The sequence below is a fragment of the Rhea americana genome, unplaced genomic scaffold (assembly GCF_003343005.1).
Source record: "Rhea americana isolate MKP2758 unplaced genomic scaffold, rheAme1 scaffold_26, whole genome shotgun sequence".
Classification (NCBI taxonomy): Eukaryota; Metazoa; Chordata; class Aves; order Rheiformes; family Rheidae; genus Rhea; species Rhea americana.
In genome coordinates, this window is record NW_028186379.1 from 3,043,017 (window position 1) to 3,069,962 (window position 26,946).

A 26,946-nucleotide genomic window follows, 5' to 3' on the forward strand; every position below is an offset into this window, starting at 1 on the left:
GTTCTTCRGTAGAGTTCTGTTCACTTTTACAGGACTTTATATACATAATCTGAATGCAGAAAAAAGGTCTTCAATCAGTAAAAGAAAAAAAAAAAACAATGCATGTCTTGAAGAACTCTAAGTAAAACAATGCTTTTCAACAGACATCATCATCTCCCTCTTTTCCCACAGCTGAACAAAAACTGCATTTTGATCTCTGTATGATTTTGTTTGTTTTTCTTCAAATTTATTAGCTTGTGTAATGATATAGTCCATTTCATTGTTAATTCAGAAACAGTAAGAGAACACTTTAGGTTGGTATAGTCATTTTTACGACGAGCATATTAGCTACGATACCATTATCTAATGTTGTCAGAAAACAAAAACAAACAGAACCAGAATAGNCTGCTTATTGAGATATTATCTATTCCATAGAGAAGAAAATACTTGAAAAATAAAAAAGTTAAAATTTAGTTAAAAGCTTTACTTGTCTGGGAGCAATCTCATAAAACTTTTTCTAATGTGAGCACTTCACAAAATGAAAAACTATTTACAACATTTTGCTTGCAGTTTGGTCACATTATCTACACACATTTGCAGAAGATCTTAGGCAAAACAGGTATGTATCTTCTTCTGACATAGGCTACCAGAGTGATTGCACATTTTCCTTTTACATAATGGCTCTCCTATAGTGCACTGAAATCAGTGATCACTGTCTAATTACATTCTCATTTTAATTTATGGCTCGACAACAAAATCAATACCACTTCAAACCAAATCTGAGCGGCTGAATTACATACGGGGTTAAACATGTCGATTCTACTTTTTGGACCTGATTTTCCAAAGTTACGTGTAAATAATACACCTCACTAGCACAATTCCTGAATTGCATGTAGAAACAAAGGAACTGCACAGCTAATTACTTTGAAAATCAAGGTATTTTGTCAAATTCTGTGAACTGATTTCCCTCTAGATATAGATCATCAACAAGATGTTCATTTACTCATGGCATTACAATGAACTTTTCAGCACGCTATTACTGAATTACAGTATCTTTTACATATATACTATGTTTTGGCCAATAACGTAATTTCCATGTTACACAATGCCTTCACAAGCAGAATTGCTACATACATTCACAGTTTCAATAGATTGTAATTAGCTTCTCCAGTTGTGCTTTAAAAATTCCCAAAATTTTCCAACAGTAAGTGCAAAGCAAATGTCCTGTGCAGCTACAATTGGTCACAGAGTTATAAACTCCATAATAATGAGAACAGCAATCTCTCATTCTCCATTTTCATCACCTGCTTTTTCAGGAATGACCTCAAGGCTTCGACGGGGCTTTGAGATTTCTGCATTTTCAGTGCCCGGCTTATTGAGTCCACATGAAAGAGTGGCATAATGGATTTGTTTTAGGTTCTCCAATGCTTCATTTTTAGCATATTTGAGAAGATCAGCTTGTCCCTGTAAGAAAATAAAACAGAACACAATGAGATTCTCTCTCTCTTTTTTTATCTTCTTCCTTTTGCTTGTTTCAGACTAATGGTACAGGTGTTCTGCTCAAAAAAATCAAAACTGGATTACTTTTAGTTAATAGGAACCAAAGTCCTTGCTTATCCTGGAGCCAACTGTTTAGACAAACAAACAAAGAGGGATTATTTCTACCCAATAACTTTCAACAAGAAATCTGTGCTGTAATTTTAACCCACGGTGACTACATATGTTTATGCATGGAGAAATTTGTGAAGGCTAATTTTTATCCTTAAGGGAGCCATTAGACTCTGTTTTGAGGGGGGTTTTTTTGTTCTTTAAGATTTTTTCCTAGCAATTTGATTCATTCAATAGTAGCATGGGAAAGAATCAATGGTTGTCACAACATGAAATATGAAAAGGCCAGGAAGCAACATGTACAAAGGGTAGGGATGACAAGGACTTCAAGGATCGCTTGCAGTTCTGAAACACCCCTCRTCACTTACAAACTTACTCTTTACAGTAATTAAGTGTTAAGTAAAGCCACAYTGTCCCAGAGTAGGTGATTTGTCTCTGTACTGCATTATTAGCAGTTCCATCTCTTCCTATCGATTAAAGCCCTCTAACRGCAAAAACTTTCATTAGCAGTCTGAGGACAACCTTTACTGCAGTCATTAACCGCCTACCTGCCCATACGCAGTGGCCCAGGGAATGAACAAGCCTGTAACATGTGGGGAGTGTGCATGTCTTACCAGCTAACATAGAAAAGCTCACAAACACTTGCAGAAAGGCTGCAAGGGCAAAAGTGATTGTATTGTCTGTACTCTCAAAGGAAAATTACTTTGTGGATTACAGAAAAACAGAAGATGCTTCAAATATAGCATATCTTAAACACTGCCATTCCCAACTGATGGGGTGGAGAAGAGTCAAGAAAGCTCAGATGCTGGGCTTTGACTCCTTTGAGACTCTCCGTTCTTATGGAATCCAGTAAGGTATAAACACTGACTGCATCTTTTCCTCTAACTGGGGTCTTTGCATTTTTCACAGGTAAATTTTAGCTCCTAAAATTTAGACCTTTCCCTTAAAGAGATGATGTTTCTTGTAGAGACATAACAGCTGTGACGCCTCTCTTCCTCTGTCAAATGAGGTGGAAATCCAGCTTTACCTTTAGATTTCAAAAATAAAAGAGAAGAGGTAGAATGGCAATCAATCAGACAAAAAAACATGTGCACTCACATTGTRATACTTCAGTCTCACTTCCTCAGCAACTCAGAATAAAAATACTGCCTTATGAAGTGAGCAGAACTACTTGTTTGAGACACACAAATTGAAAACAAACATCGGATTTTTTTCCAAAGAAATCAAATCACCAACCCCTACCCTAAAGTACAGTTGCTGAAGTGTTTTTTCTGACTACGGGGGAAAAAAACTAGAAGCTCACCAATTGTAGCACAAGCTTCAATAACATTTTTCATCTTCTAAAGAAAACTGGAGCTTTTTTTTTTTTAAAAAAAACAAATTTTTCTCAAATTACCAAACAACTAAAAGCTAATTTAAAATGCTCCAGGAGACTGAGTGAGTCATATCAAGGTGTGCACCTGTTTCTAACTCAAGTTCTATATTACACGGATTAGTAGAATATAGTTTTGGAATTTTAATCAAATTGTTCATTATAGACAGTGCTGGTCACAGTAAGCCATTAAGAAGGTTGTCTAAAACATCTCATTAAAGAAAAATCAAAGTTGCTTAGATGTTTGCCAAACTTCAGCCACTCACGCTGAAATTTCCTATGTAGAATTTTTGTCACTGTCAGACTTTATTATTATTACTGTTTAATATTGTTATTTAACCAACCATATGGTTCATTCAGTTCTCAGCACAAAGACAGGAAAATGCTGTCACAATTTTTTAAAACATCCTTCCACTCTTCCCTTCATTCCCACTTTGGGTAGCCACTTGCAATTCAAYTGACTTAAGGAAGCCACAGTTGTGGATCAAACCTGTGAGCCTTTAATAAACAAAAATCACACCATTATTACAATCACTCAGGATTTMATTCTCAAACATTCTTCATCCCTTGACAGCTCCAGCATGGACAGAAACACAATGTAGGAAGAGGACTGAAAACGGTAGGCAGGTAGAAGGACTAACAACTCAAAAAGAGTGAGACAACTTGGTGATGAGACCAAGAGCTGGTGAGAGAGGAAAATAAAAGCACAATAGGAAGAAGACTGCAGAATGCACAGGGAAAATGCTCTGGATAGGCAGGAGTAGGTCTGGGGCAAGGAGTTCGAGTATTATGGATAAGAGACGTTCCGATGAGAGAAAGTTGGACAAGTAGGATCAAGTTTAGATTAGGGTGAGATAAAAAGATGAGTATGTGTCCACTAGATTCTTTTCTCCAAAACTTAGGATGACACAATTGATTTCCGAATACCTCTCAACTCTAAAAAAACATTTGTGAAACAGTGTTATCAATACCCACTGGTGTGTCTTGAGCCAGAGAGAAGAAAACAAGAGCCAACCACAGCTATCAAATATTGCACTAGCTCAAGTGAGAGATCTGTGCAATTGATATAACGTTCCTAGCTGTTGGTGTACCTTCATGAAGCCTTACATCAGAAAAGAAGTTCAAAATGCGTGTAGTTGTAGACATAGTGAACAGAGTTAAAATGTAATATCAAGCATCTGAAAGACAGAAATTATTAAAAAGTGATCCAGATGTGAAAAAGATTGCTCTAAACCCTCCATTGTAAGAACTCAAAGACCTTTCTGGTTATAGATCAGATGTCCCTTGCCCAAGGGCTCTCAAGATTTAGTTTCAATTCTTCATACCCTAAGCATTTAGTAGCTTTGTGGAATAGTGATTTTAGCAGTAGGTGTTTGATTCAAAAAGAAAGTTAATAGTAAAGTCAGTCGATTACAAACTGGAACACAGGAATCTCTCAACTCCATGAGCTTCTTCTGAGAAGAAGGCTTTTCACCTTCTTTCCAGCCCCAAATGGCCATTACTCACTCTGAAATTCTGTATTGTAAAGCCAATACAATGAACCTGCCAATGGCTCAAATTCTAGTCAAGCAGATTCATCATACAGAAGTACAAGAAAAATTACATTCCAAGAAACAAAGCAGCTCTCAGCTAGACCAAAAGCAAGCTGGCCCATAGAGATGACTCAATCCTTGAGTTTGCAGCAGCTGCAAAACCAAATCCATATAGTTTTTCTGGCCATATGGTAGGGCCTTTCACCTTTCACCTTTCCAGGTAAGTCAAAATATAAACAAATTTCATTCTTCAAATTGAGTGCCCTCTGGAAAATACGTCACAAAACGAGAATTTCCTCCCATGTCTGGTGGATAACAGGCAGTTTGTGACAAAGAACATGTGGGAGTGGGAACAAYGCAGACTTTGCTTATCACAACTGAACAGCACTGACAGCGCTGTCCTCACGGCAGCACACTGCAATCCCTGCTACTTTTATTTCACAATACTTAAAATTCACTAATGGAAAAGGTTACAGAATTGAGTACTGTATAACATTAACACCTATTTTGCATATTGATGTTTATATCTTTCACAAAATGAACTAAATGTACCAAAATATTTTGTAGGCAGATGTGGCAAAGACTATAAAGAACATCAAAGAACAAAACTGATATTCATTCATAAGCTTTTCAAAAGCATAACCCCAAAAGGATGTGGATTAATGTGGAAGTCCAATTCAATATCTTTCATGCATTTCTGTTCTCATATTAGTTGCTTCAGTTACTCTGTTTTTTGAGATTTTTTTTTAATCAACAAGGAAAGCCACATTTTGCTTTGAAGCTTTAAGCTAAGAGGCAGCATTTTTATATCCTGAAAGGTATAATTAAAAACAAAACCAAAATGGCTCCTATCAGTTCTCAAGTCCATGAAACAAGGTATCATGTGAGAGCTGATCTGACATAGCAACAAACTAAAATCTCTCATTACAGGTACCTTTTCTTCTGATACATACTCACTCTTGATTTTTGGTTWCAGGTTTTCCAGGGAGAGTGTGAATGTTGAAGTAAAACCGTACAGTTGACTTCTGAAATAACTGCATGAGCAAGCCCCCAAAAAACTCCCAGGAAACTCTGTCACTAGTGACTGGGCCTCTTCTCTGTTTCTGGGAGCCCAAAGCTCATATCAGGGAAAGTAAGAATCCAGTATTGCCCATTTCTGGAAACATTTCTCTAAACAATGGGCTACTGGGTACAATGGGGCAAACTGCAGTGCTCCTTGCCCAGCTGACTTGCTCTATTTACAGAATCAGTCATAAAGGACTTAACTTCTTAATTTCTAAAACTCAGTTTAATTAGAAGCCAAAATCCCATCCACTCTGGCAACATCAGGACACCACTAGGTTTATATATTCAAATTAAACTGGGATATGGGAGATCTTATAAGTACCTACAGGACCAAGCAGAAGCGACCAGGGGTTTTATGAAGGCACATAATGCAGTGCTGTCTTAATCTACTTGTAGATTTGGTCCATAACATTTACATGATTTCTCAAAAAATGTATTTAAGAAGTTGCATCTCGGTAAGTATCTTGAATGTTCTAACTATAAATACGTGTGTAATGATACTGCAGATGCATGACCACTGTCACTACAGATAACAGATGCAAAGAATTGCRCGGTTTGGGATGTCTATAGCGTAAAAAGTAATTCATGTTGTCTAATACACATCTTAATGTCTAACAAGTCATAGCTGAATTTATGCTCCTAACAAATGCTTGAATCAGGAGTCTTATCTTCCTACACACACAATGCACCATTTAGAAGACCATTCAAAGTACTTATATCAAACTCTCTCTACATGTTTAGAATAGCTGAATTCAGACATATTAATGATATATTTGACCATATGGCTACAGATTAGGAAGGATAAAATCATGCAGAATACTAATACACATACATACCACATATACATATATATTTTAATAAACATTAAATATTAAATAGTTCTAACAACTATTCCTCTAGAATTAAGCTGTCAATTTTTCTATTTTATCGAACTTCCCATTGCATCAGCTCTAACCCAAATGTCCAAATTAAAAAAAAAAAATCAATGTGTACCTTGAGGGTGAAATGCAATTTAATTGGTTTGGAAAATACATCAGCCACACCACATGAGCATTCTACAATTCCTCTGTGAGGGAGCTGAGGCTGGTGCTCATGCAGAATGATGTGGTAATGTTCAGAGTTACACAGCAATTCCTAAACTATAGCAAAAAGATCATGTAAAATATTATTCCTAATTACAAAAATAATACAAAGTTAAACCCATCTAAGCATGGTCCTTGAGCATGTTTGCTGCTCAGTTGTCTTGCTTGCTGAATAGTGAAATTTGAGGCTACAAAACAAAGTCTGCTTATTGCGCTACTCAAGAGGGAAATTAATTTGGAACAGGCAAGGAATACAACTGAATAAAAGAAATTCCTAAGGTGACATAGCTTTTCATGTCCTCCTCAATTTTTACACTAAAAGAACATGGGCTTTTACTTTCCATTCCTCATATACTTTTCAGAGAGCTGGAAAAATTGAAATGGGAAAAAAGGTAATAACAGATTGAAACTATGACTGCAGGATTTTTCCTCCAGATAGGAATTCCCATATAGTATTTCTATAAAACCATGGAAAATAAGACTTACCATTTCAAAGTTAAAAAATATTAAAACAAAATAAAAACAGCAGAATAATAAAGTCTGTCTTGCTCTAAATCATTTGCATCCATTCTAAGGGCTACGAAGATGATAAACAAAATACACTTTTGAAGTTATCCTTGATATCTTTAAATTAGGACTAAAAAAATTTAATAATCTAATACAGTTTTCAGGATGCATTGGGTTAACAATTGATGAGTTCTCTATGGTCACCAATACTATGGACTTCCCGGACAATTAACTAAATGATACATTTAGTAATTTTACATTCTCGTTACTAGGATCCACAATATTTCAATAGCTTGATAGCTGAACAGAACTATTTCATACACCTGGTCAACAATACCACCAAAATTTCCACATAAAATATGTGAATTTAGCTATTCCTTGCTAACTCCTTTTTTCTGGGTTCAAAATATTCTCTAAATAGAAGAAAACATGCCTCAGCTTATTCTGAATAAGTTTAATTTTGTTTTCATATTCAGTAATCTGTATCTACAAGAAAAAAATGGCACAGATTTTGTATTCAAGTCTTTAGGTACTTCCCTCACTTCCCTTGTTATTTTTATTTTTTTCCATTTACAGTTGGATTTACTTCTGAAGCTTCTTTTATAGATCACCCTTTTGAATGACCCATTTGAAAGTACTATAGCAAGAGCACTAGGGTTACTTATTTTTGAAGTTTGAAGTTTCTGAAACCAGTTAAATTCTATAATTAAGAGCCTCATATGGCTTCTCACTTGCTATACATCTAAATGCAAATAASAATAAATGCCTAGGTCAAATGTAATATTTGTAAAGAACCTTAAAGATGTAACTACATATGTGAACTTCCTGTAGTAACACTTCCTATTACAGTTTGGACAACAGGCTGACTAGGTATCTGGGTTTTTTGGTAAGATAACAACCATGGAACAAATTGTACCTTCCTGCAACGGGTGGAAAGAAAATTTGGAAGTTAAAAAAATAAAGAAAAAAAAAAGCCAATGTTGAAAAGATTTTTCCATTAATCTATTCAAAAATGTCTTCTAACTTCTTAATCATACTATTTGTAAGGATATGTACAAAACTCTTCAGKGCTCCAAGGAATCAGATCTACCATGTGGGTTCTCTGATTCACAGTTTATGCAGAAATCATGATTCCACATTTCAGTTGCTCATCAACCGCAAACCTTCCCCTTCACCAACCCACATGCTCTGAATGGAAAGAAGAGATGAAAGCTAAGTTAGTGCTGTTACAGGCAGCATTAAAATAGATTTGACTATCCAAATTGATATCTGATACCTTTGACAGAAAATTAAAGAATGGATAATAATTTACTTCCTTGGTATTGCCCAGACCCATCGAACTGACTCTGTTCTCTTTTATCTCCTAAGTAGTATAGGAATTGGTGTTTGACTCATTCTGTATATTGTTTTCAGGAAATTCTGCTCTAGTAGAGGAAAAGTGATAGCCTGATCCTTCTATCTTTAATCAGAACTTGCAAAATCATTTTTAGAATTTATTACCTGTACACACTGAAACAAATTTAACCTCTTTTTGCTTCTCTTCTGCATTGGATTTGTGTAGTCTAACACATGGAGAACTGGAACACCAAGTAACACAACAAAGAGCTTAACAGTTCAATGTTACTTGAAAAGCAGGAAGAACATCTCTATATTAATGCTCTTCTATAGTGGGCCACTGCAAGCAGAGGTGACAGGTCATTTTATTTTCAATACTTAAGAGAAATAAAAATTTTAAAAATGTGAGAGAGAACTAAGAGTTATCTTTATAATTAAAACAGATTTTAAAGTTTAATATAGCGATGAAATACCTGATTAAGTGAGAGAGAACTCATTAGCAGATGCAAACACAAAACTTGAAAAATTTGGGCTAGAAGGATACTGTCAAGGGAATAAATTAAGGAAGACAATTTTGCTAACTTTAAAAATGCTAATGTACTCTACTGAGATGAAAGACCATAAATGACAGATCTAAAAACCATTCTGTACTCTAGTTTGCTGAAGGTCTATAGTTGAAAGCTTTTCTATACTATATCACTTCACGTTGCATCAAAAAATAAGCAAGTGCGCCTGACAAAACACAGAGAGAATCTCCTCTCAAATATACTCTATTCTTTCAGTCTGGAATATTAACATATCTCGTATGTATCATTAATTATCATCCATCATCGACTACAACAGCAACAGTCTCCTTTTTWTCCTATTTATGCAACCTTAATAGTCTTGCTCCCTTTCGAATCACAAAATAGCATTTAAACAGTGGTATAGCTCCCTCCAAGCCCTTGTAACTTCACAGAAATCAATACTCATTGTTTTAGCCATATACTCAAGATTATGGTGGATGCTGTTTAAGTCAAAAGGTTATAGAAAGAAAATGTCAGCGATAAAAGCCAAATGAAATGCACCCTCCAATGATACAAAAGACAAAAAAATGTACATTGACAGTTGGCTTTGTTTTCAAGGTATATAAACTAAACTTACGATGATCTTAAAAGTAAAGAAATTTAGTTGAACTATGACACACAAAAATGACCGGTAACAACATCAAAATGTCAGTTATGAAWGGAAAAATRTAATAGCTAACCAAAGGAAAAAACATTACCTTTAAAATTGTAATATTCCACGTAAAACTTTCTACTGATTTTTGCAGTTTTCTTTCTTTTAAGCCTTCTCTTGCTCCTATATTGTGCAGGTTTTCATGAAACTCCATTGCTGTGGAGAGTAAAAGAGGAACATAGTATCTCTTTCTTTTAATGCATTTTTGTGATCACAGAGTTAGTGACTTGAAACTAATAAGGTATGGATAAAAAACTTGTAATAGAGTATATCAAAGGGCAGTAAAAAAGCTTCAGGTATTTTATTCTTCAAGCACAAATATATCTGATCTAGTAATGTAAAGTTATATAACATGCCAATACACATAGGTGTCTCTACATTGAAGTCTACGCTGAAGTACCTGTTGGGTCATTGTTGTACAAAGATGTTGCAAGAAAATTTTTACTATACAAAAATATTGAAAATATCGACTATATGAAAAATTGTATTTGTTGCACTGTACATAAAGGGCTTTTGTGAGTTGCTACAGAATAGAAGCAGTAATTTCATGAAATATATTTTGACAAATTTATTTTGTGCCTTGCTATTATACGCACTAAATTTATCCCACAATTGTCCAACTAACAGTCAAGCACACTCTACTATGCCCATGTAAGCTACAGTGTCCAAATAGCCTGTGGCCGACAATCTCTAAACCAAAAAAGMTGCTGCAAAATCCAGATTATTCTGATCTAAACAATGAACAGTGTGACCAGAGCAGCAGATGCATCCAGTGAACTGCACATTTAACTTTAAGAACAATTTGCATTCCTTGCTGCTATTGAAAATCTCATAAAACTGGAACATAGTTTCCTTCATACTGGGGAAGTAAGGTATCCTTCCCTGGATACATACAACACCCAAAATGAATTAGAGCAACTCTCCTATGGAATTATACATTAAATTGTGCTCCAAAGATCTCCATCAGTACAAACATAAATGGGTATMCTGAGGGCAAAATTTGGCAAGTAGGGTGTGACGTACATCTATGAAGTTAAAACCAAGTTACAGCTTTGTTATAAATTGTAATTATAATTGTTTCTTCAGATCTTCTATCTGCCTAGTGAGTATATGTGCTTCAAAATTTACACAGAATTAATTACCATGGAATAAAAATATGAATTTGTGTTGACTGTCAATCCTAAATTAGAGTAGGCTTTTAAAGAAATTATAGTACCTATTTTCTTTGTAATCTCACATATACGCACATATATGTAATTATATATATATAAATAAACAAATATGTAAAATAAAAAGTTATTCATAAGTTCATTTTAAAGACAAGATTGTTCTTTTTAGTTTTCTTACACTTTTAATTTGACTGCAAGAATAGAAAACGCAAATATTTTTGCTGAATTAAACTACTGTATCATTTTTATTTCAAAACATTTCTCTATAGGTCTGACTGAGTCTCTAAACAAACTAGACTCAGCTAAACCATTTGCATTATATTTCCCAAAACCAGAACTCTAAGCAAGTGAAAAATTGAAGTTCATTCATCCATCATTGTTTCCAAGTATCTATTTTCCACTCATCATGTAAAATAAACCCCCACAGAAAGATGCATAGATCCATATTCACAACCTTGCATTTCTAGAGACACCATCAAAATACAAATTTTCTAATCCGTACCAGCAGTTCTCAAACTATACCAATAATTTTTAGAGWTCTGTATTTAGAACCTCAGCAAAACAAATAAATTTGCAAGGTACAGAGAAAATATACAGGTGAGCAGCAGAGGCACTTGTAATCACCTTCTCAGCACTAGTACATTCAAAAACAAATGGGAATGGAGCTAGACAAGAGCACAGGCAATACATTTAAAGAACAGCAGTAAAGATCTACTAACCTCATCTCCATGTTTATAAATATTCCCCTTCAAATCCTAACTCACAGGCACTAATGATCAATAATGATCTGGAACTGAATGCTGAGGGTCTGCATGATCAATACGAAGTTCACTGTTTTGCAAATTTCAGACTATTTTTACGTACACAATGTAACTAGATATTTAAACATGAAGACCATGGTGACAGCCTATTCTGCTGGCCAGAAGAGCTCTTTTTTATATGCTGAATACCTGAGCAGTGGAGCAAAGTCCAGCTGAAGGCCTGTAGCAAGTGGTATCCCCCAAGGGTGAATATTGGGTCCAGTCTTGTTCAACTTACTCATCAATGACCTGAATGAAGGGACAGACTCCTAAGGAAGTCTGCTGATGATACAAAACTGAGAGGACTGTCTGATACACCAGAYGGCTGTGATGCTATTCAGCGGGACCTTGACAGGCTGCAGAGATGGGCAGAGAGGAATCTCGTGAARTTCAACAAAGGGAAGTGCAAAGCCCTTCACCTAGGGAGGAATAACCACATACAMCAATRCATGCTGGGGGGTGACTTACTGGAAAGCAGCCCTATGGAGAAGGACCTGGGGGTCCTGATGGACTGCAGGCTGACCATAAGCCAGCAATATGCCYTTGTGGCCAAGAAGGCCAATAGTATCCTGGGTTGCTTTAGGAAGAACATAGCCAGAAGGTGGAGGGAGGTGATCCTCCTCTCCTCAGCTTTAGTGAGACCATATCTGTGTCCAGTACTGGGTTCCCCAGTATGAGAGAGACATGGAGCTACTGGAGAGAATCCAACAGAGGGATACTAAGATGATTAGGGGACTGGAGCATCTCTCATATGAGGAAAGGCTGAGAGAGCGAGGACTCTTCAGCCTAGAGAAGTGAAGGATGAGGGGAGATCTTATCAATCTATTTAAATATCTGAAGGTGGGGTGTAAATAGGATGGAGCCAAACTCTTCTCAGTGGTGCCCTCCAAAAGGACAAGAGACAACAGGCACAAACTGAAACACGTATGTGTGAAATGAAACACGTGTTCTCTGAACACGAAGAAGAACAGCTTTACTGTGAAGGTAACTGAGCAATGGGAGAGGTTGCCCAGAGAGGCTGTGGAGTCTCCTTCCTTGGAGATATTCAAAAGCCATCTGGATAGGGTCCTGGGTAATGTGCTCTAGGTGACCCTGCTTGAGCAGGGGTGCTGGACTAGATGATCTCCAGAAATGCCTTCCAASCTCAACCCTTCTGTGATTCTGCTATGCAGATTTACTGAGTAGAAGTCTTTATAACACGTAACTGTGTAAAAATCATCAATAGGTGAGATACTAGTCTTTCTGAATAGCTCATGAAGAACAACCACGTTGTCCATTAAACTTTCACATTGTGGTCTGATTCACATAGTTACCAATTGTACTATTAGAATTAATTYCATTAATTAGTGCAGTAGAAAGACTAGAATTTAAACCATCCCATTTGTTTCATCGTTGAAAATAATTTTCAGCACAACCACTAAAGGGATTATATGATTTTGAGATGTATTAACATTATTTCAACCAAACAGGTTACTACTGATTAGTGATTTAAAAATTGTCATTTGAGTACTGTTAATCAATGGAACTCAGTCCAATTTGTAAATTAAGATGCTTTGACCTACTCCACCTTGAACAACCAAGTTTACTTCATATTGTTCGAAATCCATGTATGGTCATTGCTGCAGTTTCCCTCACAAATGCTAACTTTTCTAACTGTGGTAACTCTACTGTCTGTGATAGTACCATGGGGTTTGAAATGTGGTTACTTGATTCACTTCTTAGTTTCTTCTTGTGGAAATATCAGGGCACATAGTCTGTATAAGCTGCAGTAATACAGCTGGTATGGTAACCTCCTATTCCAGTATAAGTAAGGGCTAGTTGACAAAAGCCATTCAATTTCCTASGTGTTTGTAAAATAAAATGACTCCCATCTTTTATGCTCTGGTCCAAGTCTTTCATACTGGAGGGCAGCTTTTCAGTGATTCATTCACCCCAACTATTAGAACATGTTGTGTAAACATATTCTAATTAATATGACAAAACAAAACACAGTAGCAAAGGCATGATTCAAGAGCAGGCTTTAAAACTGAACAGAAAGCCTCTAATCACTTTTTCCACTCATAATCAAAGATTTCTTGGTGTATCTTTCTCTCCACAGCATTTAAAAGTATTTTTACAACTAATCCTTCAATACTGCCAAATAATTATTTTCCCCAGTGAATGCTGAATCATTTTCTAGTTCCCGGGTGAATGCCGATTARTTTACTTTTATTTTCATGAAGTCCAAGTCTGTCTCTGTCTCCCTGTCTCTCTCTGTCTTTCTCTCTCTCATAAAACCCTGAAGCCCTAGGATGTATTAGATAGCTCTAACACTTCTTTATACCTCCTGGAAATAACTTATCATTCAAGATGCCTTTCTGAAACTTTTTGTACAACCCCGTTCACCCATTTTCAATAAATTCAAATACCATAAGGAAAAGAGAAGTGCTATAAAGATGATGAAAGCAATATGAAGCTTATTTCATCTGAGGAGACTAATAAAGATTTGCTTAGTTAATTAGTGAAAAGAAAACCAAAAAAAGGGCAATTGTTCTCTGTAAATATACCAGTCAGGTAACACCTTGGGAAAGCAGAGTCATTTAAGCTATGGGGCAATGTTAGTATAATAACCAATTAGTATGCATGTCAATCAATAAAATGAGAATTTATGCACAATTTACATCACTGTAGATGTTGTTCTGTAAGCAGTCTTGAAGAGAAGAAAATGACTCCACTCAAAAACTCATATTCATTTTAAAATAGAGTTTGATGTGATCACTTTACAAAAATAGTATCTAGGAGAAGACTTCACGACCTTCCAGTTCTGTGTTTCAGTAGCCATATAAATCCTCACCAACTGCAAAAGCGGATGCATCTTATAAATAATATTACCTGGCAGACCACGAACTTACATAACTTATGCCCAGCATATTCTGAYGGACTAGACAGAAAGCTGAGCTCTGCCAACTAAATTAAACAAGAATGGATATGACAGTTTACATGCTAGAGTGTCCTACTGTTATGATACAATTTAAAAGCAGAATCTCTTTCTTAAATAAGAAACTACACAGGGCACTTCAACAATCTTGACTAGCTGAAAAGAATTTTGAGTCATCACTTGTCAGAATAACTGTCAGATTATAATTTTAGGTTTATTTTATGGTCCTGAACTCTGCATTAATATTTTAACTATCACAAATACATTCAGAAGATACAAAAGCTTTCATAACTTTCACACACATACGAACTTGTAAAATGCATGTTATTTTTTTGCTGATACTTGACATGCTAGAGCAAAGAAAATGCATTTTATTACTGTCCTGTGCATTGGATACATTGGTTTTGTAGTGGCAACATCATGTCTGTTACACTTGCTCNATTGGTTTTGTAGTGGCAACATCATGTCTGTTTTTTTTGCTCGTATCTTTGTGAAAGAGTTTTTTTTTTTTTTTTTAATAGAACTGATTATGTTTCTTAATATTCTTCTTTCATATAATATTCTTTAAACACTCAGGTACTAAAACATCAAAAATAATTTCTTTGTAAAATGAAGTTTGTGTGAAAGGTGATCTGGAAAATAGTCTGGYTACCGTATCACATATACAATAAATCAAATGTGTTCTTATTAGAGATGCAACAGAAAACAATATGCCTGTAAATCCTTCACATATTTTGCTTGTACACAAAGCAYTGTGTAAGAACACAAATCCTCCATATAAATATTTAAAATAAACTTTAATAAATTTTTAATYCACCTCTGTATTATCTAAGTATCACTATCACCTGCAAAAACTGAGTCATAACAGGAACAAGGCTTAGAACCTCAAGTACTTGCAAATACCTACTTCACAATGAGGTCCCCCCAAACATTTAGGTCGTATCTACAGAATTATAATTTCTTTGCACATTCTGAGTGTGCTACATTTCTGCTTCAAGAATCTCTGCCAGATTCTTGAAGTCACTTCAGAAGTCACTGCCAGAAAGGATTCAAAATAGCTGAAGAACCAAATATATGCTGTTAGGAAGTTACAAAAAGGGCACCTGAACATCCAGACTCAATTTAATCAAACTCAGTTACTTCCAAAGAAGAACATGCTTCACCTTCCTCCAACACTTTCAAGAGCACTCCTACAAAAACATTAGYCTTCTAGATACCAAAGCCAACAGAACATATATCAAATTACAAAACAAACAGAAACTACAGACCAACACTTTTTGTGTACCCCCACAAAAAGTAATCCTACAAAGTRCACAGAAACGAGACCTTCAGATACTAACACATTTTCTAGGAAAAGATGACTCATAGTATCTTATTCCTGATCTGCAAATACTTTCATCCACAAGGACACTCCTCTAAGGAGACAGACAGACATTTCTAAATACAGGTGAAGTTAAACTGCCACCAYGTACCAGAATGAATTAATGTTGTTAATAAAGAACTGAAACACAGAGTTAAGAGCAGGGAGAATATTTTTTCCACAGACTACTGTTTCCATCTTTTACTTATCAACCCTGATCCTCAGGGGAGACTAATAAATCTAAGAAAAAAAAATCTGATTTTATTGAATGCTAGAAGACACACACTTAATAAAGACGTTGATTTTTGGCACATTATAATTTCTCCCACTCTTCAGTTCCTGCTAAGCCCACATTGTTTTACTGGCAATAGTAATTACTATCTCTTTCTGTCCCACAGAAATGTTACTTTTTCTTTCCTTAGTATCACTTGCTGTTCTACAGAAGCTGGCTACCTTTTCCTTTCATGTTGTTTCATTAACACAACTAAGCTAAACCCAGAGTCATTTCCCCAACCTGCATTTAACTTTAATTTGTTGTTGTTCTTTAAGATGTGAAAAGGGGAATTTATAATTGAAAGCTTGTCCATCTTTTTAAGTACAGCACTTTAACTAACAAAATACCTTACCAAATACATTACAAAATTTGCCTTTTGACCACACTGATCATAACACTTCCGTTAATTCTTCTTTTTCTTACTTCCAACTATGGATGTGTTTGAACTGTTAAACTTAGTCAGCAGCTCTTGTACTTGTTGCATTGTCACATGTAATACAGATAGCCTGACRGGAGAATAAAAGGAAACCTCATTCTTTCCTACTATCTTGGATTAGATTGTAGTTAGGATAACAATGTAGCCCTTGAACAGACCTCAGCACATAAAGTGTCTGATGTATTTGTGCACTCTTGTATCTCTCTTTTTTTCATGTACTTCTATATATCACAAGGGATATAATTCACCTTGCCTCTTAAATCATTTTAGCAGGTAGAAGAAAACTGCTAAAATATGAACTACAAAATAATATCATAGTTAATTAAGCAGATATTTCTATACCAAAGACTATTTAAAAGTAAGAGTCTTAGTCTCATACAACTACATTCTGACACAGAATATGTTAAAGAATACACCGTATTCTGAACAGTAGGAAGAAACAGCCTTATGTGAAGGGGTAGACTCAGGAGAGCGATACAGAAGTCTGCGTTAGTAACAAGTGTTTGCYGTCTAGGATCTTGCAAGTTCAGCATTAAAAGATACATCTATACGGCAAAATAAACTTATAAATGAAGTTTAATGTAGCTATCACTGAAGAGTGCTAGTATGTGAAGAAGGGCAGCATTGGCTTTAGACGTGTTAACAAACAGAATGCGAAGTCCACTCTCTTAGAAGGTATTTTAACTATAAGCATATGCTACAGCCTATTCTGTTGCATCTTCATAGTCACAAGGCTAGCACGTGCTGGAAGTTCAACAGATGACTATCTGAATTGTGAAAATAATGGTGAGATATATTTATCTAAGATAGAAAAGAATGACAGTACACATATCTCCCTGAGAGAAATGATATATGCATTTCAATCTGTTCTCATTAATGTACTTTTGAATAGTAGCAGCTCAAATTATTTGATTTCTTAATCAGACTATTTTGGATCAGAAACTAAAAGACAGGAAGAGGAAGCTGGACGCAGGAAGTGAGATCATCAAAACCATCTAGGAAAGTATGGGAAATGTATCCTAGCAATCATCAACCTCTGCAAGTTGCAAGATGTACCAGATTCATAGAAAAATCAAGACCATCCATTATTACTGTGAGCCATGAGAAGCAATACRTGAACAAATACTACACGACTGGAGACTGTAATAGAGAGAGACTTGAGCATAAAAAAAAGAGACTAGTGGTCTATTCAAACGCTACCTAAGTCCAGTAGGTCACTTTTTTTTCCYAAGGTAGAAGATGGTTTTATGAATATTCAAGGCACAAGACAGAATGTAGAACTGGGGTGTGCATGCAACCACAGCATAGCATGAGCTGCTGTGGAGCTGTATTTGGAAATGCTTAATAGAAGAAATAGTGTAAGAGTGTAAGAAAAAAGAGGAAGGACTGAAAAATTCAGAAGCWCAGTGGGAGAACAGCTTGGGGCAGAAAGACAAACAGGAAGAAAATGTAAGAAAAACAGAGTACAAAGGATAAAAGAGGACAAAAAACAGGTAAAAATAAAGGACAGAACACAGAAAGTAAGTTGGAAGACACACAAAGAAAAGGATTGACATGAGTTTGCTCTTTATTCACACTTTTCCTTAACGATCAGGGACTGGTTATCAGGCTAATAGACCTTTAGTGGGATGCTGTGCTTGTATGCACAAGTATGAAGAAAGGAGTTAAAACAATTTGATAGCTGGTATAGGAAAAGTGGGAATAAGGAGAAAGTAGGGTAAAGTATCTTAGAAGAACTGAGACAAACTCAGAGGGGCCTAAAATTGCTATTTTAGTGATAGGTGATGCTGGAGTTTTTGTGATGTTGGTAAGTATTGTACCTTGTTTACTTTTAACAGCAAACCTCAGGATAAATACACTAAAAGATCTGATTCTAAGATTTAACTTGAAAGTCAGTGTGGCCTATTGATGCAGTTGAAGACATTCAATATTGCTCGGTTATGAATTCCAATTGTAGTGTGTAAAGCAACATTTCTTTACTACTCTTACATATGAAGCAACAGTTTAATGTAGTGGCTTCTAGTCARGGGTCAAGACTCATTGATGAAAGCCAGTACTTCAGAAGACATGGAAAACAAATTCTGCTGGACCTGTAGAAACTCTCACAGTACCCAGACAATAGACACTGTGAATTCTCTTTTAGGTCAGGCTTAACTACAAAAGTGTTGGGAACTGATCTAGTCATTCTTTATCACCATCTAAACAGAAGTCAATTGTGTGCCTACATATCTAATCAAAATGGTTCCTCCTGATTCAATTAAATTAATTTCTTTTATTCTATTAATGAATTGTCCAATTTGTACAAAACATATAACATATTATTTTGCCTGCACATTATATGCTTTGTTTTGGTGTACCCTAAGTCTAAAACCAATTTAGATTATAACAGAAATAAATAATAAAAGCAAAAGCTTTGTATAATTTTGCTGAAAGGCATCAAGTAGTAACACTGGAGAACTGAGAGATACAGCTATTTGAGCAAAATTTTTATTACTATATTTTTCAGCTAYGAAAATGGTTCCAGTGCTTGTGTGGCCATTATCGTAATTTTTTTGTGTGTAGCTGGACCGTGGATAGCTGTGGTGGATAGTGTGCACTATGTTGGTCTCTGTCTGCATCCAGATTGTGTGGCTGATCCCTTTTTTGAAACTGTATCTGACACTGCTTACAGAATGCTTTGGAGAAGCCATRCAAGTAGGTTTACTCATTTTTGTCTTTTACTATCTGCATCATTTAATAAACTAAGACACTGGTGCTTTTTGTCACTGTACAGACAGAATAAACAAGACAATCCCAGCTCCAAAACCTTTTAATCTACACATAAGAAAAAAAGAGAACAGATGGATAGAGTGGGGTACTCCCACTCCTCCACAAGGAAGTAAAGAAAGTTATTTTGGTTAAGGTAGTAGGAGGACATGTGTCAATCTAGCTAAGATGACATTTGTTGTGGGAGATTTTTAAAAATCAATTCAAATGAAGTATCCTTGTGGATGTTTACAGGGAACATGTAGGACAACATGATAAAAAGCATGATGATAGCTGACAATCTATCAGGCAGTGGAAACTTGCTACCAAATGAGCAAACACAGGAATAGTAAAAGTGCTCAGTCTTGATATATAAAGAGGAAAAAGTGGAGATATCCTTACAGGGAGTGTAAGGATACATTTAGCATGGGTATCATTAAATTCTTAAAGACAGGAGTCTTTGACCCAGCTGTACTTTATGTAAACTACGGTTGTAAGACTCAGGAAGACTAGACACATATAAGCTAATTGGAATCTATGCGAGCTAGTAGAAAGCAATCTTTCCTAAAGGGCAACAGTTCCAAAAATGAGGTAAAACAGATGATCAGTTTTTGGATGCCTCTAAAGAAAGGGAGCTAAGTTGCCTGAGATACTGCTTTAGTTATAAAATCCATGACACACTATCACCAAGAGAATGGGAAAAGAYTCACTTAAGTCTAAAAGTCTACAACAGTATCTCCCTATGGCAGCACAGTAAATTTTGAGTTTTATGTTTCAGATCAATCTTTATATCTAGAAACAAGATAYGTGAAATATTTTACGACTCATGACTTTTTAAGATTATGTTTAACAGCTTAAAATAAATAGGACAAGTTAATTTTATTCAAATGACATGAACGAGCATAGGATGGCACAAGCTTGTGGGACTGTACTTTCATAGAATGTATGCTCAGCATTTCAAAGTCATTAAGGTGTTTAAGGCAAAAATATTTYTTCTACTGAAGTCATACAAGATCAGTTACTATCATTTTTGGAAATGCTGAAACCTTAGATGAGTAACATTGCTGTAATACCTTTTGAATTCCCCTATCACATTAAGGAATTCTAATTCTAACATGCACAATAGAACTTCCAAAGATACTACTTCTCATACTATGGGTTATTCAGATGACAAATTAAATCACTTCTTTCCAGAGCTGCATATAAAATGAACAAAATGTAAAAGACTAGTAATCTGCACAGAAGGCAGTAATATTGATTGAAAGTATATATTAAGTAGTTATAGTCTTCTGATAAACTACAGAAAATCCAGACACATTAAAAAGTTATTCCTTACATTTTGCAAGTCTAGGCATCTAAACAAGGAGATATAAATAAGCTAAYATACCGGAATTCAATTTATAGAAGAGCAGTGAAGGAGATCAAAGAATGGAAGAAAAACATGGGAGATGGTGGGAACTACAGGAGGCTGAGTATCAGAGGTATAAAAGAATATTTGTGTCTAAAARGCACAAATTTCAGTCTTTGTCATCTGAAAGAATTTATGAACAAAATGATTGCAGAAACTCCGACTTACAACATGTTGACTCTCTGTTAGACTTCTTGTTTCTCATGCAAAATGAGATGCATCATTGATCTGAGTCTGTTGTTTACAAAATACTTCAGAAAAACTAAATGAAAATCAGCAGGACCAGGGGTCAGGGATGCTGTTCAAAATCAGAAAGTAACCTTCAAAACTCAAAGTTGTGGCCAAATGAGAAAAGTAATGGCAATATATCAGGTGAGTAAGGGCAATTTGTGAAAGAATTAAGAGCAATAAAATCAGTTTCAAACATATCAGAAACAGGAAAGCTTTCACAGAATCTCTCTAAATAAAAGGAGCATTGAGAGAGAACTGAATCATTAAAAAGTAAAAAAAAATAAAAAAAATAAAAAAACAAACACTGAATCATTAAAAAGCTAAAAAAAMCACCCCAAATAAATAAAAAAGAATCTAAAAAACTCAAAAGCAAGAAAACTTTTTGAATCTATGCAGTTTGAAAAGACTGCCATGCAAGACACATTCTTCAGAGGTAATTCATATAGATCTGTCTCAAATGTAAGCATCAACAAAAAGAACTACAGCTGAATAGATAAAATGAGAAGTAATGGATGAGTAGAATCAGATGATAGTCACCCAAAAGAAACTCAGGGATGAAGTATCTATCTTCTCATCCAGGGATGAACTACTATCATCTAAGGCAAAGTACCTCTCCAAGGCTCTTAAGCTACCATGAAACAAGCAGACAAGTTCTCACATGGGAAAAGAGCAGATACGAGTAAATGGTTAAAAGTTTTCAAGGTGAAGGAAGATCATTCTCTATCTCTTCTGTAATCACATGCTTACATTGGTAGATATAAATATACTGACAAGCCTGTATATAAAATACTCATGATTTCAAAAGGCCAGGCATATTTCTATGGATCTCAATTTCTATGATTTGAAATGTCCTTTCTCTGTTATTGTACATGCCTAAATTCAAGTAATACTTTTTTTGCTACAGTTGAATACATACATTCAATTTACAGTTTTGAAGAAAAAAAGATACAGCAATTTTTTTGTAATAGTTTATTTAGAAGAAAGCTTGTACTTACCTGCTTTCTGACACTGTACTATTTTCTCATATAAGCTATCTGCATTTTCAACTAGAGTCCTGATGGTCTGAATCATCTGTAGAGAAAATTAATTAACATATACAGAAGTATCAGTAAAATACAAATGATGATGACAATTTTTAATTTTTAAAAGATTATTAAATTTGAACCAAAACCATAATCTGATATTTACTGTTAACATAGTGAATAAATTTGTTTTCCTTGTCAGGACCAGGCAGATGAGTGCTCTGAATGTAGCATAATGACATAATAAATAAGATTTTGGGGGGCTGGGATCTGTGAAYACAGAAGTAAGATGTCAGCTCCATTCCTGTCCATCTACTGCCTAGCAAAATGAGTGGAAATTATACAACTATTTACCAACTAATTCATATCTGGGAAGACAAACTGTARGCTGGTTTTCTCTTCCTCAGACATTCTGATATTCAAGATGATGATTAGTCACCACYCAGTACTTTCTTCTTCCTAAGTATCATTCCTCTGCTTCTCCAGATTTGTTCCTCTGTATTTTCCCTTGCTGTGGCTTGTGTACATATAGATGAAATAACACTCCATGGGGAAAAACATGCAACTAAAGGCTGGAGTTGGAGGATAAGGAAAACTCCTCTTTTCTTGATTCTTTTACCTGATCTTTCTGAACACAAAGCTTTTCAAGGAAGCTCAGCTGAAAGCACAGCAATAAAGATGGGACTGTTCAGATTTTCAGCCCAGGATATGTAGTCCAGAAGTAAAGGAAAGAAGACACAATGGCTTTGCTTCAAATCTTACCCATTGGCAGATCTGGTCTCCACTCAAGCAGACAGATTTCTCTTTGCTAAAACAGTGGTAAGTCTGACATGCTGCTTTTGTGGGTGCTTATGTGGAACTTTCTTTAACAGACTGCTGTTATGAGCAGAAAAGTTTCATATTGCATAAATGAATAAATAAATAAATGGCCTCTGTAAGACTTTCCTTCAGAGAAATGTTACTTGAAGACAAATGACTATGGAACAAGCCTCCTCCAGCTAAGTGACATTGAGGCTTTCTTTCTGAGCACCACTCTRAGTGAGTGAGTTATAGATCAGTTTGGAGAAGTAGATGACTGAACCCCAAATTCTAGATCATGGCAAGTATGCAAGCAAGTGAAGTGGAAGAACATCTGAACAGAGGTAAACTATGCTACAGACTTCTACTATTTCAGCTACACAAAAAAAGGGTTTAAGTAGATTACAAGTAGTATTTAAGAATAAYTCTAGTTCTGTTTCTACGACTATAGTTTAACATGATAGAATAAATAAAGATGCAACACCCCAAATTCCACATTTATGCAAGATTTTAAACAACATGACCAGCAAATTTAGAGTATGTATAGGTCATCATACTGGGTAATTTTTACTTTTACACAAGTAATCATCACATCTAGATTTACCTGTATGTAATTTCCAAGTGTCTATTTATCCTGATTTGTACTGTAAGTCAGTAAAAAAAAATGTAAATCAAAACAATAAATGAAGAAAAAATAGTAACTTGATCAGGTTGCTAAGCTGCGAATGAAGTACGTTAGCCTAACCACTTTTTACTGGATTGTTCTTTGAATATAAAGATCAGTGTACACTCAGGAAAAAACTGCCTATAAAWAGAATTATGCTGATTACTCACTAAGTATAAGAAATTAGAGACAGAACTGTTTTAAAGAGAAGCATGCCTTAAATTAGAGAATACTATATTTTGGTCAGAGGAGAGAGCTGTATTTTGACACATTTCACTACAAATTAGGCCTTTAAAACAGTATTCAGATAATAATAAACCATTATAAATGTGCTTGAAAGACAAGGAAGTTGACTATTTCAATGAGTATGTCACAAACCACACTTTATCCTGTAATGCGCTTAAACAAAGAGAACCAAAACACAGTTGACTTAAATTGCAAATACACTTGCTTTAACTGAACAGGTTATTTTACTAACTAGCTGAAAAGATATTGTAAAGCACCCTACATTGAGCTTTTGATGCTTTGAAAACTAATTTGCAAATTGAAACGCTGAGAGAGTATGGCTCTTGCCTTGCCAGGATGCTAATACACAATAATATATAACTGCAATGGGATTCTCCTGTTGTTAGAAATCTTTTGACTTGAGAATTACTTTTGACTGGAGGCAAAATAGACTTAGCGTTACATATGTTAACTATTATGAATAACAGACAGAGACAAATCGTGCTGCCCACTCGAGGTATTTGTTCTGAAAGAATTGTAAGAAATATTGTGACCACATATGTCAGTCTGTTCTTTGTTAGTGACCACATGTGTACAATAATACAATTTCTAAGTCGTCTCAGTTAGGTTCTCTTCCAGACACAGAACATCTCTATCTGCTCTGTTTTCTTTGTACAATACACTTTATATGCACATCTGATAAACTTGCTAATTTAGAAATTCTAGAGAATAAGTCTCCATAGATTAGAAAACTTACTCTTTCTACTCTGGAACACTGCAGTGAGATGAATAGGAACGCTTATATCACTGTATTTGTCAATACTTTCTGTATTGACAAAGCAAGAAAGTTGTACTAATGCTGCAGAGGAGAGGAAATTAAATCACTGTGTTAGTGTTCTTTCATCATGGTAAGGTTAACATTGAAACGAGTTTATAATAACAGGCAGATTTAATATTTCACCGTTTTGATAGGGAAAGTTGATTTGGCCTAAATACTCTCAGATCAAAAGCACTGTRCACTTCAGCAAATTCCAAAGAAAGTGTATTTCATGTGAGAGATCACAGAAATTATACTAATATGAATTTTGAGATTTACCTAGGCTGTTAACACCTATTTTCTTGAACTWTGGTCTCCTTTAAAATATGTATAAAGCTATAATTAAGGTTAACAGTTCCACTAAGCAAGATTTGCTGAGCTAACAATAACTCAGGGGTTGATTTTCAGAACTGTTCGATCAGTACTATGCTATACCCTACCTTGTTGATGTCAAAGGAACTGGTGTGTCTTTTTTGTAAACCCAGTTCATTAAGGAGAGAAATGAGCAGTATGCTGTGTTAATGAGCATTGTGCCACCTTTTAGTTGTGTTTGATTAATAAAGTAATAGGATTAGTTCATTAAAATTTTACTGTTACACTGCTCTTCATCATACCGTCATCTTTCAGTATGCATTCAGCTATTTATTTGCTGAATAACTTTTCTATAAACTTCTTTATGGAGTGCTAGCCAAAAATATGACATCATGAACATATTTGTATACATGTTAACAAAGACTCAAACACTTTCAGCAGATACAGCCAATGGAACAACAGACATGTTGTTCACATTTAAACAGAAAATGATCACATTTAAACAGAAAACTAGTGCGATCCAGATGATACTTGTCCATGTGTGTGTGCAGGCTAATATAGAAGAAAGGTAGAAAATGAAGAGCGAGCATGAAAGACTAGCATTTGCAGAAYGAGAAATGAAATTCTGAAGGCAAATTGGTTGTGGAAGCTGAGGAGAAAGACAGACTAGATTCTAGGGTTCTGTGATAAATACATATAACAAGAAATGGTATCTTGAATGAAGAGCAGTGATTTGCCTTTTCAGGAAATGGTCTCAGCTTGTGACTACCAGGAGTATATATTGAACAAGCTGACCAATAAGCAAGTATTTCCTAACCAGAGACAATTCTGAGAATATTATCAATGACAAAATAGGAAAAATAAAGGGACGCAAACTTAACAGGAAACAACCAGTTACAAGTGCTCACAATTAAAAAGATATTGCCAAATTCCCCATGCCTCATCTAAGAATAGATCTTTTATAAAGTTTAACAGCTTATACATTCTAGCAAGTCTTTTACAATATTAATCCCCATCTCTAATCTGTGTTGTTTTTTCTGGAAATGAAGATTTATAAAACTCAACAAATATTTTTTAAAGACTGAATGTGTAACACTACCTGGACTTCCTTCAACTTTCCCTTCAACCCCCTAAAAATATTAATATGAACAGAGAGTATTTTTGTTATTCACTATATAAGAGTAAGGAAACACTGGACTACTTTCTTATTATTATCTTCTGTAAAATGGAAAAAGGGAAATACAGAACAGTATGCTTTTGAGCCTTGAGGTCACTGAATTTTTGTAGAGGTCTGGATGATAATTTGATCTATTCTTCAAACTCTGCTAAAACATTGATTCATTCTATCTAGTTGTCAGAAAAGCAGTAATTCTAACAATGGGATAAATGTCAAGAAAGACATAAAAAAATTTAAAATACTCTTAAGATGTTTTAGAAATAATAAACAAATAATTAGTCCTGAGCTCTCAGTGAGGATTGGAGATCTCTATTGCTGTATATTGTCCCTACCTTAAAAAGTGTCATTACTATGGTTAGGAATCAAAAAAAATCTTCCCTCAAAATAATGGAAATCTATTGCCATTCACCATTCATGTGTCTGCCTCCACAAACCAAACAAAAAGGTCATATACTTAAAAAATGTATCTTTTTTCTCAGCCAAACAATCCATCATTAAGGGACACAGCTACAGAAAATAAAAAGCAGACAGGTCTAAACCATACTTTAGGCTTATTTTTTATGTTGCAGAGCTTTATTATGTCTGTTTTTATTGTTTTGTTAAAGAAATTAAACTTACAAGCTAGCAGTATGGACATATATAACTGCACACATATTTGTACACATGTCCTATTAACACTATTTGAAATTATTCAACCAATTTCAGGTGAATCTGAATAAGAAGTAAAAACCTATTACATTTCTACTAGTCTCATGAAGACAGCTTGTCCTACTAATACCCGCAACTTAGGAATACGATATAGACTATCTCAACCATGTTAAACATTACATTCCACAAATAATACAGACCTTGAGACAGGTATCTTTAAAAAACAAGATTTGTAATTACTCTGC

General features: G+C 35.1%; 1 protein-coding gene across 1 annotated transcript in view; it reads right to left on the minus strand.

The window, feature by feature from the left end:
* Positions 1-382: 382 nt before the first annotated feature.
* PLCL2 (phospholipase C like 2) overlaps positions 383-26,946 on the minus strand; it is a 102,035-nt gene continuing 75,471 nt past the window's right edge. Inside the window, exons 5-7 of the mRNA XM_085307507.1 lie at positions 22,034-22,109; positions 9,745-9,854; positions 383-1,443 (exon numbers count right to left, since the gene is read on the minus strand). Coding sequence (XP_085163633.1) covers positions 1,264-1,443; positions 9,745-9,854; positions 22,034-22,109 — 366 coding nt within the window. The 3' untranslated portion in view covers positions 383-1,263. The remainder of the gene's footprint in view (positions 1,444-9,744; positions 9,855-22,033; positions 22,110-26,946) is intronic.